General features: G+C 37.5%; 1 protein-coding gene across 1 annotated transcript; it reads left to right on the top strand.

Moving 5' to 3' along the window:
* The first annotated feature begins 3215 nt into the window (after nucleotides 1–3215).
* LOC125225075 (probable very-long-chain enoyl-CoA reductase art-1) lies at nucleotides 3216–12216 on the top strand. Its single transcript, XM_048128597.1, has 5 exons — nucleotides 3216–3431; nucleotides 3515–3873; nucleotides 5995–6211; nucleotides 7952–8144; nucleotides 11984–12216. The coding sequence occupies exons 1-5, from the start codon at nucleotides 3426–3428 to the stop codon at nucleotides 12109–12111; spliced, it is 903 nt and encodes a 300-aa protein (XP_047984554.1). The 5' UTR covers nucleotides 3216–3425; the 3' UTR covers nucleotides 12112–12216.
* Nucleotides 12217–13588: the final 1372 nt, after the last annotated feature.

Raw genomic sequence — 13588 nt, 5'->3', positions numbered from 1 at the left:
CACACACAGGTATATTGTTCATAGTACCGACATAGTACCACACTAACCATATAAAGATGCGTTCCGATTTTACAATCATTTCAAACCAAAAGATGGGGTGCAAAGAATATAAAGCTAGGAACATACTACGCGGACGTCCGTCGTAAATCGACCGCGACCGCGACCGATCAGTGTGCACGGAACAAAACATCCAGCGAACCAGATTTCGATCGGACGTCCATGCGCTCAAGGCCACGTCCACGTCCGTCGACCGATAGTTTGCACGGTTATGTGTATATTGTGTATTTCCATTGTCCAGATTCCCGTCCGCGGTCGATTTACGACGGACGTCCGTGTAGTATGTTCCTTGCAGGCGTTTTTTCGACGGTCGTGAGGTCATGTCACTGCTACCAACACAAAGCAAAAGTCTCTAGGGCTCGACCAACCCAGTCCCTAGTATTTATCGATATCGATAAATGTGCGATATTTCGCAGTATGGCGACTTAACAGTAAATTTATACATATATTTAAAAAATGTCTGGGATGGCTGTCAGAGGCGTATTTCAAGGATTTGGCGTTGGCATCCTGAGCCAGTCAGGATTACCGCTCCGTTAAGTGACGATAAAGTATGAAATTTAAGAAAAAATGCTGCTTTGCTACCCTAAAAAGAGCCTGCCGCCTTTAATACACCCCTGTATAAAATGAATAAAACAAAAGCAAAATATAACATCACTTTTCTTTTACATGAAGTAATTTTTCAACTACTTTACAGCACTTCTCAGTTGAACTAATTTTGAGGCGTTTGCAGAAAATTCCTATGATTTACTGTGCCTGACGTTCATATTTGGCACTGCCTCCTAATTAAGAGTTTTGTTATAAGCCAGTATTTGTTGCTTCATTTAATCTTCGTGTTCCTAGCATGTTTACCAGGGAAAGTTAATATTTACTGCAAAAAGCCTTGAAAACCTTTGCCCAACATTATCTTCATTCAGGAGATGGATAAATATGCCGATTCTTCGTTACCTGTTAAAATTACCCATAATCGTCATCTGAAATAAAGAGATTATCGATAAGTTGGTCACACTCTATTGGTACTCGTATTTTAGGTTATTTGTTTGTTTACGAAAAACTTATTACAGAATGCTTTCGCTTAAATCGTAGACTGTACATGATTAGTACTACTTTAAATTGATTAAATGAGTAATTGTTAGCAACTCGAAACGAAAATAGAATAAAATACTAATAGTTACCGACCTGCATATATCCAGTGCAAAGCTAGGTAAAAACAAGCCACAAGTTGATATTTTCAAATATCTAACACCACAAATTTCACACTTTCTTATTGGTTTGCCCGAAATTTCAGTAATTTTATTATTTACTTACAAAATTCAAACGAGTTACGACCACAGAATTATAATTAAACCAGAATGAGTTGTTAGGCCAAAAAGTGTGTCCACATGAGAGGTTAAAGTTGGGGCTGGTGTCCCTCTCGCACTTATTACCACTATCAAAATCATTTGAATGACGTCATCACTGTCATCATTTGGGGATACCAGTCAATATTCAAAGTTACTACCAAATCTACTAAATCTACTAATACCCAATTAAAGGTTTTTAATAATTGCGCAATTTTTTGGTTTTATGGCTTCATAATAATGACTTACCAATTCGTTACAAGGTATTAATACCCTTGCCTCGATATAATACGAAAATAATTTAAGAAGTTTATAAACTTAGTTATCATACAGGTAAAAATACTACTACTATAGTAATTTTTTAACACTGGTCACACGTGCGAGAGGGACACCAGCCCCAACTTTGACCCTCTCATGTGGACACACTTTTGCTAGTCTGTCAAGAACGCCTTTATGCGCCGGTGATAAGGTTCAATTTAGTATGGCAAAAAAAGTGTGAGCTCAGTCCCTATTGTAGGTCGATGCCTACAATAGGGACTGAGCTCACACTTTTTTTGCCTTTACGCCTTTATGCGCCAGTGATAAGGTTCAATTTAGTATGGCAAAAAAAGTGTGAGCTCAGTCCCTATTGTAGGTCGATGGATATTATCATACTATGGAGTGACGACGGGCTGGCTTCATACTCACTAGGAGGGGGTGGATATTATATTCTTTGATGGGGTGAGCCCAAGGTGAGCCAAGGGTTGGCCAAGGATGAGCCCAAGATGAGCCACGGACCATATACTACTCTTACATATATACATATTAGCATAGCTGGGCACCGTTAATCAAATAGTTAACTTCGATAATCGCTAATCCGTTACTATAAAAGTTAACTTCGTTAATCGTTAAAGCGATACATTTCAACAAATTTAACGGAAGTTAAAGTTAATCGATAATCCGTTAATCGATATAAAAAAAAATTACTGTTGCTAGTTGCATCAGTTATAAAATATTTAATATTTGCGTAAGTTTATATGTTACTGTAAAAGCGCGAAGTTCGCCAAAATCTGTTAACAGCGAAATGTTAATAAATATTGTTCTCTTTGGACTTATATCGACATTTGTTAGGTCAATTCTAGGTTTTATATGTTTTATTGGGTCAATCATGTGATCGTAGTCATGGTGCGTAGGTTCCTCGGATTGAGACACCTCTAATCGAAGTTGTGATCCACGGTAACTTGGTAGATAGCGCGGCCCGCTGAACTCTGCACTCTGGCTTGATACGTCGGTTGCGCGATTTGTGTGTCATGCCTGATGATTTACATTCTATTTCGCAGTTAGTGATGGGTGCAGTATGACTAATAAACTTTAGCAGACCTCGAACAAGTGGTCCAAAGGCACCAATTTGTCTGTAGATTGTGAATTTACGTGAAAATCCTAGGTTTCGCCGTACCTACTCCGGGCTTTTACAGCAGCGGTCAGAGCAAGTTTTACTCGGCACGTGCAGAACTGGATTAACGATTAACGGACTCGAAGAAATTTAACGGAAGTTAACGAATCCGTTAACATTTTTTAAAGTTAACTTAAAAGTTAATCCGTTAACAGAAATGTTAACTTCGTTAATTAACGATTAACGGATTAACGAGTTAATGCCCAGCTATGCATATTAGTACATACAAGTATGCGCTTGCCGCATCAGTGAATTTGTAAAGGCCCTTAACCTTGCACAGTGACAACGATGTAGACAATGGTTTACCTCTCACTTTTTGTCATTCCTTTCATTCGTTCCGATCGTCATTCGCGTTCGTGTCAAGCAAGCTGTCACGTCACGTCATTGTCATAATTTTCATTCGTAGTCGCCGTAGTCGGGTCGAAGTTTGATTGATCATTGAATTGAAGTAAATTAGTTGGTTTTACGCGATTGCCTAAGTTGTATGTTGCGGCGTAACGTTTGCAATTTGCATACGGTTGGATTCTTTGCCAACCGATAAGCAAGTTACGTTATATTAAGTAAATAGTATATTTGCGCAGATCTTCATTCAATAAACCATGGAGGTAAGTGTACCTGCAATTCTAAAACCTGTTTTACTATGCCGCTTCGTTTGTCACTAAATACTTAAGAAACACGTTTCTTGTAGATTGAGATTTTAAGCAACGTCGGTTCCAAGCCGCTGGGAAAAGTTCAAGTGCCCGCAGATGCGACCATCAAAGTTGTGAAAGATAAAATTCATCAGTCGGTGAAGAAGTCATTATATCCCAGTCGCCAAGCCATAACTCTTGAAGCCAAAGGCAAATCGCTAAAAGAAGAACAATCCCTTAAAGAATTAAATATCCAAAATGGTTCCAAGCTTTATGTTAGAGACCTGGGTCCTCAAATCTCATGGAAGGGGGTATTCTTGGCAGAATACGCAGGCCCACTGTTCGTGTACCTCTGGGTTTACCAGAGACCCTGGATTCTCTATGGAACTCCTTCAGAAGGTCCCTCTACTGTTGCCAGGTGAGTTTTAATAATGTAATATTTAACAATTCCCAGACTTAATTTCTGCTGTTATGGTAGACCAGTAGGGATTGCAATCCGGTCCGGCGGATGCGGTAATCCGGCCGGATCCGGTACTTTTTTCATGACACCGGATCTGGTGAAATTCGCCGGATCCGGTAATGTAACACGATATGTTAAAAAGTGCAAAAAAAATAATTTTACGGCAACATTTGAACGTCGCTCAACAGGTGATTGCAATCCGGTCTGATTTCCAATCCAAAAACATTTTAGTACGTATGTTTTATGCATTAGAAGGCCGTTTGGAAGTCAAATAATGTGCTCAAGCAACGCGTTACACTTTCCGTTTTGGAATCCGTAGTTAAATCTGTGGGATTGTTTGTTGGGATGCATAATGTGGAGTGGTGGAGAGTGACAAATAACCATGGTCTGAGGTCGATCCTTTGCGTTTTCTGACCAGACACTATCCGAAATCGAGACCTATGGAGTATATAGCAGCTAACCGCGACACAAAAAGGAACATGGATGGCACACTATTCAAAGAGGGGAACGAAATAACGCAACCATTGCTTTCGGCTGAAAACCGCAAAATGCAAGTCGTGGCTCCGAGCGCCCTGGATACTCATGGAAACGGTCCGTTGAGGATGGACTACGAGCGACCGGGTCGAGCTGGAGCGAGACCACGAGGGTAGCTGAAGATAGGAAAGCGTGGCGCGAGCTCGTGAAGGCTCTTTGCACCTCTGTGGTGACGTAGGACTTCAAGATCAACATGTTTTCAGCATAATATGAGAAGTATGAGAGCATATTTTTTTTTTTTTTTTTTTTTTAGTTTATTCAGAAACCAAACAGTCACATAAACACATTACATATTGGCAATACAAAAATGTACTGCAAAAAGAGAAAAACAATAACAAAAGACCTGGAGGTTCATAATTGTAAACCAAATAATGTTCACTAAATGAATATAAGAAAACAACATAACGTAACGTAATACAAGAAAATTTTTAAATTAAACTGCATACAACATAAACATAAACCTAAAGTAATTATGTTATTAAAACAACTTACGTTTAACAATAGTTTTTAGAATAGCCAACGAATTTTGGAAACAATCAACATCAAAAAGGTGCTACGGTCATATTGCTACGAGAATAATAAAATTCAAAGCTTAAAAATGAACATTTTTAAAAGGTAACCAGTAAGATTGTTGATTCAGCAATAGCAAATAATACTTACTAAGGTCAATTACTCTTGCTGGCTTTAATTTAGTTACTGTAGTTTTTCTTAACCGATACTGGATATTTTTATACAGACTGAGAAAAGGTTAACGCTGACTTTTAATAGTTATGCTTACTTAATATGATTGTGATACTTTTTTTTGTTCTTCTTTTCATGTGAGTAAAGTTAAACTGTAAAATAACACAATACAGGTTTTTTTTTAAATACTGATCTCATAACGCATGTATGTTTGTAGGTATGTTATAATGTCCGCTCTTTATCGTATCTTAAAAGCTCTATAGGTACCTATTACTGTAAATCGTTACACTAATAATAATTTTGTTATCCTATCAAAGTTTCAAAAGAACGAAATAATTTGATTTGCGACTGATTATTATAGTAAAATTTACTTGTTAACTGGTAAACAAGTTGATTTCTAAGCCTTTAAACTGTTGGTTTATTAATCGTGATGCAAAATACCATCATACTTGTCATATTATGGTGAAAATATGTAAAAAAGGCACTATTTGGGTACTTTTAGTCCTCAAGGCCAATCCGGTCGGATCCGGCCGGATCCGCCGGATTGGGGTCGAAATCCGGCCGGATCCGGCCGGATTGGGAATCAAACCGGATTGCAATCCCTATAGACCAGTAAATAATATTTTATTTATAAATATTTATAGTATTAGTCTATCTTTTATTCATACAAGAATAATCTATTAACTTTTAACCAATATAGATATGTCATGGCTAACACAACTAAGTCCAAGTACTCTAAGTACATAATGTACATGAATGCAAAATAAAATGGTTAAATCATCAATTATTATTGGTAGATGGCAAACCCTTTGCTGCTATATTTGATTGTACTGTGATAGCTTTTATTATTGTTGTGTATTTTAGCGTTGCTGCTATATGCTGGTCCATCCACTATGCCAAAAGATTGCTGGAAACCCTATTTGTCCACCGTTTCTCCCACGGCACTATGCCGTTGAGGAACTTGTTCAAGAACTGCTCCTACTACTGGCTGTTCACCCTGTATGTGGCGTACCACATCAACCACCCCCTGTACACGCCACCCTGCACTAACTGCTTCTACATAGGACTTGCTGGGTTTACTGTAAGTATATAAGGGTGAATCAACTTTTTCTTGCCTGTTTATTGCCATGGTTACAGTCCCCTGAGTCACACTGGTTTTATGCAAAATTAGGCTACTGAAATTATGCAAGCATGCATGTAGTCCATGATAACACTATAATCACAACCTTTTAGCAACCCCAATTACACGAACTGTAGCACATAGAAATGCACCAGCTTTGTGGGCTCTAAAACAGTTGAACTAGTTTCTGTCATGGGCACCAGTATGTGATGTGTTTGCAAGCAGATGGATGATTGTGTATCAAATGTGTCTGCAGTATTGTGAGGTGATGGACGAAAGGTGATCGTATTTTATATATGTTTGTTTCTTTTGTTAATCACCTAATAATATCTATAAACTGAATTGGACAGTGCTTTGGTTTCGACTGTAATGCTGTAAGTTATGTTTACAATAAATAAATGTTTGTAAGTGGCAAATTAAGGACAGGGCTTGTTAACACCAGAGAAATGCATGTTTGCATAGTTTAAGTAACATAATTTTAAATAAAACCAGCATGACTCAGGGGACCGAAACCCTGGCAATAACAGGCAAGAAAAAGTTGATTCACCCATAATATCATTACATGAGTATTTTAACCTTGTATGCTACAATTTTATGTAATTTTATCATTCCATTGACATAACAGGTTTCACAAGGAAATAAGTGCCTCAATTCATAAAATAATACTCTAAGCTCCAATATGTTTCAGATATTTTGAATTCATTATTGTGTAGGTATCCAGATTTTTGATACTAAATTTTACCTCTTAACCGGAAGTGAGTGGTTTCGATGAAATTGTGATTTTAAATGTATGTACACTAAAGACAGCAGTTTCAAACAGAATATTTTGGTCTAGGCATAATTGTGTAAAAATATGACTATGGTACCTATTTATTCTCTTCAAATGTATTACATTTATACAAATATGACCACATCCTGCCCATTTACTGTTTTTAATGCTGGATTCTAAAGTATAAGTTTTAAATAAAGCAAACTTCACATGCTTAAAATGTTGAATAGATCATTAATGCAGGGGTCAAACAGTTTGTGTACTTTGTATAATTTGACAAGCGACTATAATAGCATCATGAGTTCCTTAATTTTGCCTTGAATTGATATGTTGCCTTGTGTGAGTATGTTTAGTAAAACGTCCCACTTTGTTGGTTGCCAGTAAGGTTAGATTTACTTGTATCTTTATAGCAATCAACAAAGTGGGACATTTTCCTGTGCACACTCACATCTTAATGAATCTTTCATATATGCCAGGGTTTCTCAAAGTGTGGTCCACAGACTGCTATTTGGGGATCTGCAGGAGGTAGCTTGAAAGCCTTGAAGAAACCTAATTGTTTTCCTAAAATAGTTTTACAGGCGTCCATGGATTTTTTAAATACTGCAAGTGGTCTATGACGAAATTTCATACTAATATTATAAATGGGAAAGGGGAAAGTTTGTCTGTTTGTCTGTCCGTCTTTCACGACAAAACAGAGCGACAAATTGACTTGATTTTTTAAGTGGAGATAGTCGATTGAATGGAGAGTGACATGGGCTACTTTTTGTCTCTTTCAAACCCCTCATTTCCCTAAAATGGGGGAAGGAAGTTTGTATGGAGCATTCCGCAAATTTCGAATTTAACGCGAGTGAAGCCGCAAGCAAAAGCTAGGTTTATAAAATCATAACGCAGCTGTCACTATTAGACATGATCATTTTTTTTTCACTTTACAGTTCTGTGAACTAGGGAACCTGAGCATCCACATCTTGCTGAAAAACCTGCGCCCGCCGGGCACCAAAGTGAGGCGCATCCCTGTACCTGACGGCAACCCCTTCTCTGCTCTCTTTAACTACGTGTCCTGCCCTAACTACACTTATGAAGTCGGCTCCTGGGTGTTCTTTACCATTATGACACAGTGTGCACCTGGTAAGTTTGAGCAATGTTTGTTACTGCAATTGTGCCCTTAATTGGGCATGAGAATGTCAAAATTTAGTCTATTTTGAAACTTGTCAAAGTTAGAGTTCTAAATATGGTGGGAACCGTGGGAAATAAGTATACTCCTTATGCCCAATTGAGGGTTAAAGAACCTGCTTCTGAAATGAAATATTTATTTTCCAAGTAGGCATATTACAATGCGCTTATGAACGTCAAATAAAACTACGCCGGCTCTAACCTTACGCCTCAGCCTCGAGAAGATTTCAGTCCCCCCTCAGTTGGAGGGGGGTATCCACTATGGGACCGGCAAGAAACTCGGCGGGCCACTTCTTTTCAAAACATTACATCTTATAATTAACATGCATTAAAAAACAAGATACAATTTAATAAGCAAAAATATTCATAAAAAAAATTAACACTGGAAATTAATTTCAAGAAATTATATAAAGTACAAAGCTACTAGAAAGTATATCATATAGATAGATAGGCGTGCTATTGTCCTCTTTGGCAGGAATTCCATTTCACACATTTTGAGTAAATATACTGCAACACACACAACTTGTCAGAAAAGAAGGCGCAAAGATCATTTTCTGTAAGAATTCAACACTTCAAAACTATATTTATTAAATTGGCGGCCTTTTAGTACGTACAAGATTGCTGTGCCAAAGAATACGTGTTCGGTAATTACATTAGGCCGGTTGCGGCACGGATACAATGACAGTTGCGTGGCAATGTGAAAGAAGTTTAATAGCCTCATTACTATTCAACCAAGGTCAATCTGATCAATCACTAATGAAGTTAGAAATCGTCCTAGAATTTTAGATATTATCACCTAGTTCTGTAATTTGATTTAGATTCAAAAATCACACTGAAAAACCAACTCATTGTTACTCATTGGTAATTCAATTTTCACCCTGATGTATTGGCCCTGTGAACTTATCCCTATCAACCCTAAAGAATAATTCAAGATTGTATATGAATTATGGTGGTATTCCATCTGTCCAATGTTTGATCAAATATGCATTTTGTCTCACTCTCATTAAGCATAAAGTGAGCTACCCTTAAATATGGAATTTCTCCAGTGCAATATAAGAGATATGAGTATATAAACCATAGATAAGAAAACGATGACTTTGATAACGTTAACTGCCGGACGCCGGTGTTTACCATGACCTTTGCTCGCTTCGGCATACCATTTACATAAGCGTTTATTTAATTTACAAGTATCATTCACATAATACTTGAAGGTGAAGTGTTTAAAATACCTTTATACTAAAAATCATTCAAAACAACAATGTTTTAACACTGAAAATAAATCCTGCCACACATGGATAGTCGACATGAACTTGACTTAAGATATTTAAACAATTTGTTGTTAGTAGTCAATCTGGTTTGACGTAATACCGTTATTCGGCTCAATGGTAAATGGTTTAGAATAATCATGACGTTATTAGTATAATATTAAGGTTCTGCGAAATTTGAAAAATATGTTGTACTGAACACCACGCTGCGTTCAAAAACCCGCATTGCCGACGTCGGCGAGAGGACTGCCAGGCTCAAATGGGACTGGGCTGGTCACGTCTGCCGCATGCATCCTGACAGATGGGCTAGTGTAGCCACCAAGTGGATGCCACAAATAGAGCGCGGACGCGGCAGGCCCAGAAGAAGATGGAGGGATGACCTAGACACCTTCCTCACCAACTGGCCGGAAGAGGCACTAAACCGGGAGTCATGGAGGTTAAGGGGAGAGGCCTTTGCCCAGCAGTGGGACACCATTATAGGCTAGATAAAAAAAAATGTACTTACCTACAATTGGCTAACTCAATTTTTTTTTTAATTGAAGTTAAATGTACCTAATGAGTAATGAATTTTACCACTATTGTTTAATAGTGATCTAGTTCTAATAATAGGAGCATCAAACTCTGGTTTGTTAACGAGCACGTTAATTTAAATTTAATTGTGTAAATCTAGGATATTTTATTTAGTAGGTGGTTTAAGATCCGGAAACTAGCTAAGTTTTTAACTTTAACTAAAGGCAATGGACAGCCACTACATTCACATGTTCCCTAATGCACAATTGCACAGTCACCAGAAAAAATATGATGGCCGCAAAAATATCCGACCGACACTATCTTATTGCTAGAGTCATAAGTGACCTTAGAAAAGTTACATAATATTTTTTCCCCTCACTAGCTCGGAAACACGTGTTTTGTCCTTCAAAACCAGCGGGTAAAAATGCATTTTATCCACTAGTGGATAAAGTAATTTGACCTTGAATATAGTAATTTTTTCTGCTTTAAAATTGATAAAAGTGAGTGAATCTCGGGTTGACGATGATTTACCACCTGTGACCTGTGAAACTACTGGAAGCAGTGATAAACGCGCTTTTTGCGTTGTACTTTCCTCGCTATAGTGAGGGGAAAAGTTTTGTGTTACACTCGGTGCAATGTATTTTACTTCTCGTGTGTTAAAAAACTCGCAAGTTCAGGATTCTATTCTCGAACCACTCGCTTCGCTCGTGGTTCAACTATAGAATCCTTTCACTTGCTCGTTTTTCAATTCCACACTCGGCGTTAAAATACAACTTTGCACCCTTGTATAACAAATAACTAATTTTAAGTATAGGAAACTAGCCTATTATTACTGGTGACTGTATTACCTCTTTGGATATTGATATTTTAGAGAGTATCTTTACATATTCTTAGTTTTTAGGGTTCCGTGCCAAAAAGGTACAAAAGGAACCCTTATGGTGCGACTCCGCCTGTCTGTCACATTATTACATATCTCGAGAACTACTTATGCTATCGCTTTGAAATTTGGAATACTTATGAACATTGTTCACTGCTACAAATTTAAAGTATTATTATTCTTCAATTTATTTTTCTCCACACCAACTAGTAAAAGCTCTCTTTGCTATTCGAAAACAGATAGCAAAACTGCATTTTATCCACAAGAGTGCAAAGTAATTTCATACAAATTTTAACTTGATGTCTTAAGCTGGCTGGTAGATTTTATCTATAAATGATGATTTTGAATCATAAATGTTGAATAAATAGATTCGATTCAGTTTGATGTTTTATAGTCATTATCTTATTAGTGTTGGTGTGGTGAGAAATGTTGTGTTTCACTCGGTGGCAAAGTTTGTTTAAGCTTCTTGCCTTGAAACCCTCGCAACGCTCAAGATTTCACTTTTGAACCACTCGCTACGTTTGCGGTTCAATATTGGAATTTTTTGCTTGCTCGGGTTGGCACGTGCGGTTAAACAACAACTTTACTCCCTTGTAAAACAAATAACTATTGTAAACTTCGATCGTCGACAGAGAGCCGTTCCAAGAGTAATATGGAATTGAATAAATATATCTATAAACGCCTGCTGAAATAAAATAGATCACTTTTTTGTGTAAAGCGCGTATTGCTATTTTATTTCAGCAGGCGTTTATAGATATATTTATTCAATTCCATATTACTCTTCAACGGCTCTGAATTAGTTTGTGCTTCATACATGTGGAAGCACATTGCGAGCACTAACCTTAGGCAGTACTTTCACCCTTGTATAGGCAGCCATTAGCTAGAACTGGAAGTGCACCCGCCGACCTGACGTCAGAATGGCGGGTAACATTAATTTCTTAAATATCTCTGGAGTTTAAAGAGCACATTGCTTGAATTTTGGGGCACATTTGGCACATTGCTAGCACTAACTCGTGAAGTATACCGCACCAGGATTGCTTGATGTACACCTGCCATTCTGACGATCACTCTCATTGTTGTTTGGTTATCTATTATCTGAGTCTAATTTGCCCATGTTCACACAAACCTTCCTTTCATTCCAGCCGGCCTGTTCGCCGCGGTCGGCTTCTACCAGATGGCGGTGTGGGCGCTGGGCAAGCACCGCAACTACAAGAAGGAGTTCCCCGACTACCCCAAGGGCCGTAAAGCAATCATTCCGTTCGTGCTATAAGTACAGTCTGCATTTATCGACGTCTGACGTCTGTTTCCAAGTAGTATTCGTAAAAGTTTGAGTTATCGCACATGGCGTATTATAAGTATAAATAGCAATATGAATCCGTTGACAATGTCAAAATTCTTTTATACATAATATCTTTTTGCTGTGTACTTAGCACAGCAAAAGGGAGTGTACAAGTTTCTCTTGAGTTGCAGGCGTCCATAGGTTACGGTGACCTCTTTCCATCAGGCGGACCGTATGCTTGTTTGCCACCGACGTAGTATAAAAAGAAAAAAAACATTCTTATTATGCGAGGTATGTCACCAAATGTCGTTATTGGTACAGAGGTAAAAGCTATATTAAATACCTACATTACCCCTTCAAATCATCTCAAAAAGCATAAAGTTAGATCTAAGCGTATTCATGATTGAGTAACTGTCTGATTTCAGTTTTGCTAGTTTGTTTTTAAGACAGCTATAGTCCAAGGGTCTAAGCAATCAAGCCAATGCGTGTCTTCCAAATGTCAGTGGTAATACACAAAATTACACAGCGGACGAAAAGGTGGGGTTGTTATAATTTATAATCGACTGTCATTAAATTTAGTCTCAAATACTTTACGATTTGTCACAAAGCGGAATGTCATAATTCCCATAACTCCCATATGCGACCGTGTGCGATACCTCTTACAAATATTCAAATTCTTCGCGTATGCATTGCATTACGGCGGTGTTGGAATATCGGAGGTGATGGTTTTTATTTATTTTATGCTAATGACTGAATTTTTATAAGAAATAATTTGCAATACTTATGTTTTAACGTTTAATTATTTTTAAGCCCAAAACCCAACTATTCTAGTAATAGCACTCAATATTTCTGGTCGAAATATAAACACATTTTTGGTAAAATAATGTTTTTATTTTAAAACTAAGTTCTACTAGAGTCAAACGTCGAATGAAAGGGTGTCGTAAAGAATACATAATTAATATAAGTAACACGTGGACAAGATCTTGGAATATTTATGAAAATCGTGATGTCATGTCAAACAAAAACATGGTATGTTGCATATTTATGAAAATATACACGTCGATTTACCAAATTTGACGCGGATGGTCGCAGACATGTGTTCAGGTACGTAAAAAGCTTAACCCTTGAATGCATAGTGATGTATATATGCATCATCGAGTTATGACTCTATTGACAACATATCAAAATTAAAATTTGAATAAATCTCTGTCAAGATCATGCATTTGAGGGCTATAGCATCTTTGTAAAATACCAAGACTTACCAAATTATGAATTGATGATATGCAATCTTTGAGAGTGACTTACGTTTTTGTATTCTCACTTTTTGACGTTCGTTAAATCGTCAGGTGAAAATACCTAGCATATACAAAAGGCCACACTCTCTTGTGTTCTAATGAGGATGCTCACTGAACGGTTAGGACAGATGTCGCTACAACAACCGCTGTAGGTACGAAGTACAGAATTTGTT

This window comes from Leguminivora glycinivorella, chromosome 4 (genome assembly GCF_023078275.1).
Source record: "Leguminivora glycinivorella isolate SPB_JAAS2020 chromosome 4, LegGlyc_1.1, whole genome shotgun sequence".
Taxonomy (NCBI): domain Eukaryota; kingdom Metazoa; phylum Arthropoda; class Insecta; order Lepidoptera; family Tortricidae; genus Leguminivora; species Leguminivora glycinivorella.
Note: the sequence above shows the minus strand (reverse complement) of the source record. Positions and strands in the feature narration are given on the sequence as shown.

Coding starts and splice junctions, on each gene's coding strand:
- LOC125225075 (XM_048128597.1), top strand. Junction 3,874..5,994: donor GGTCCCTCTACTGTTGCCAG/GTGAGTTTTAAT, acceptor TGTGTATTTTAG/CGTTGCTGCTATATGCTGGT. Junction 6,212..7,951: donor TAGGACTTGCTGGGTTTACT/GTAAGTATATAA, acceptor TTCACTTTACAG/TTCTGTGAACTAGGGAACCT.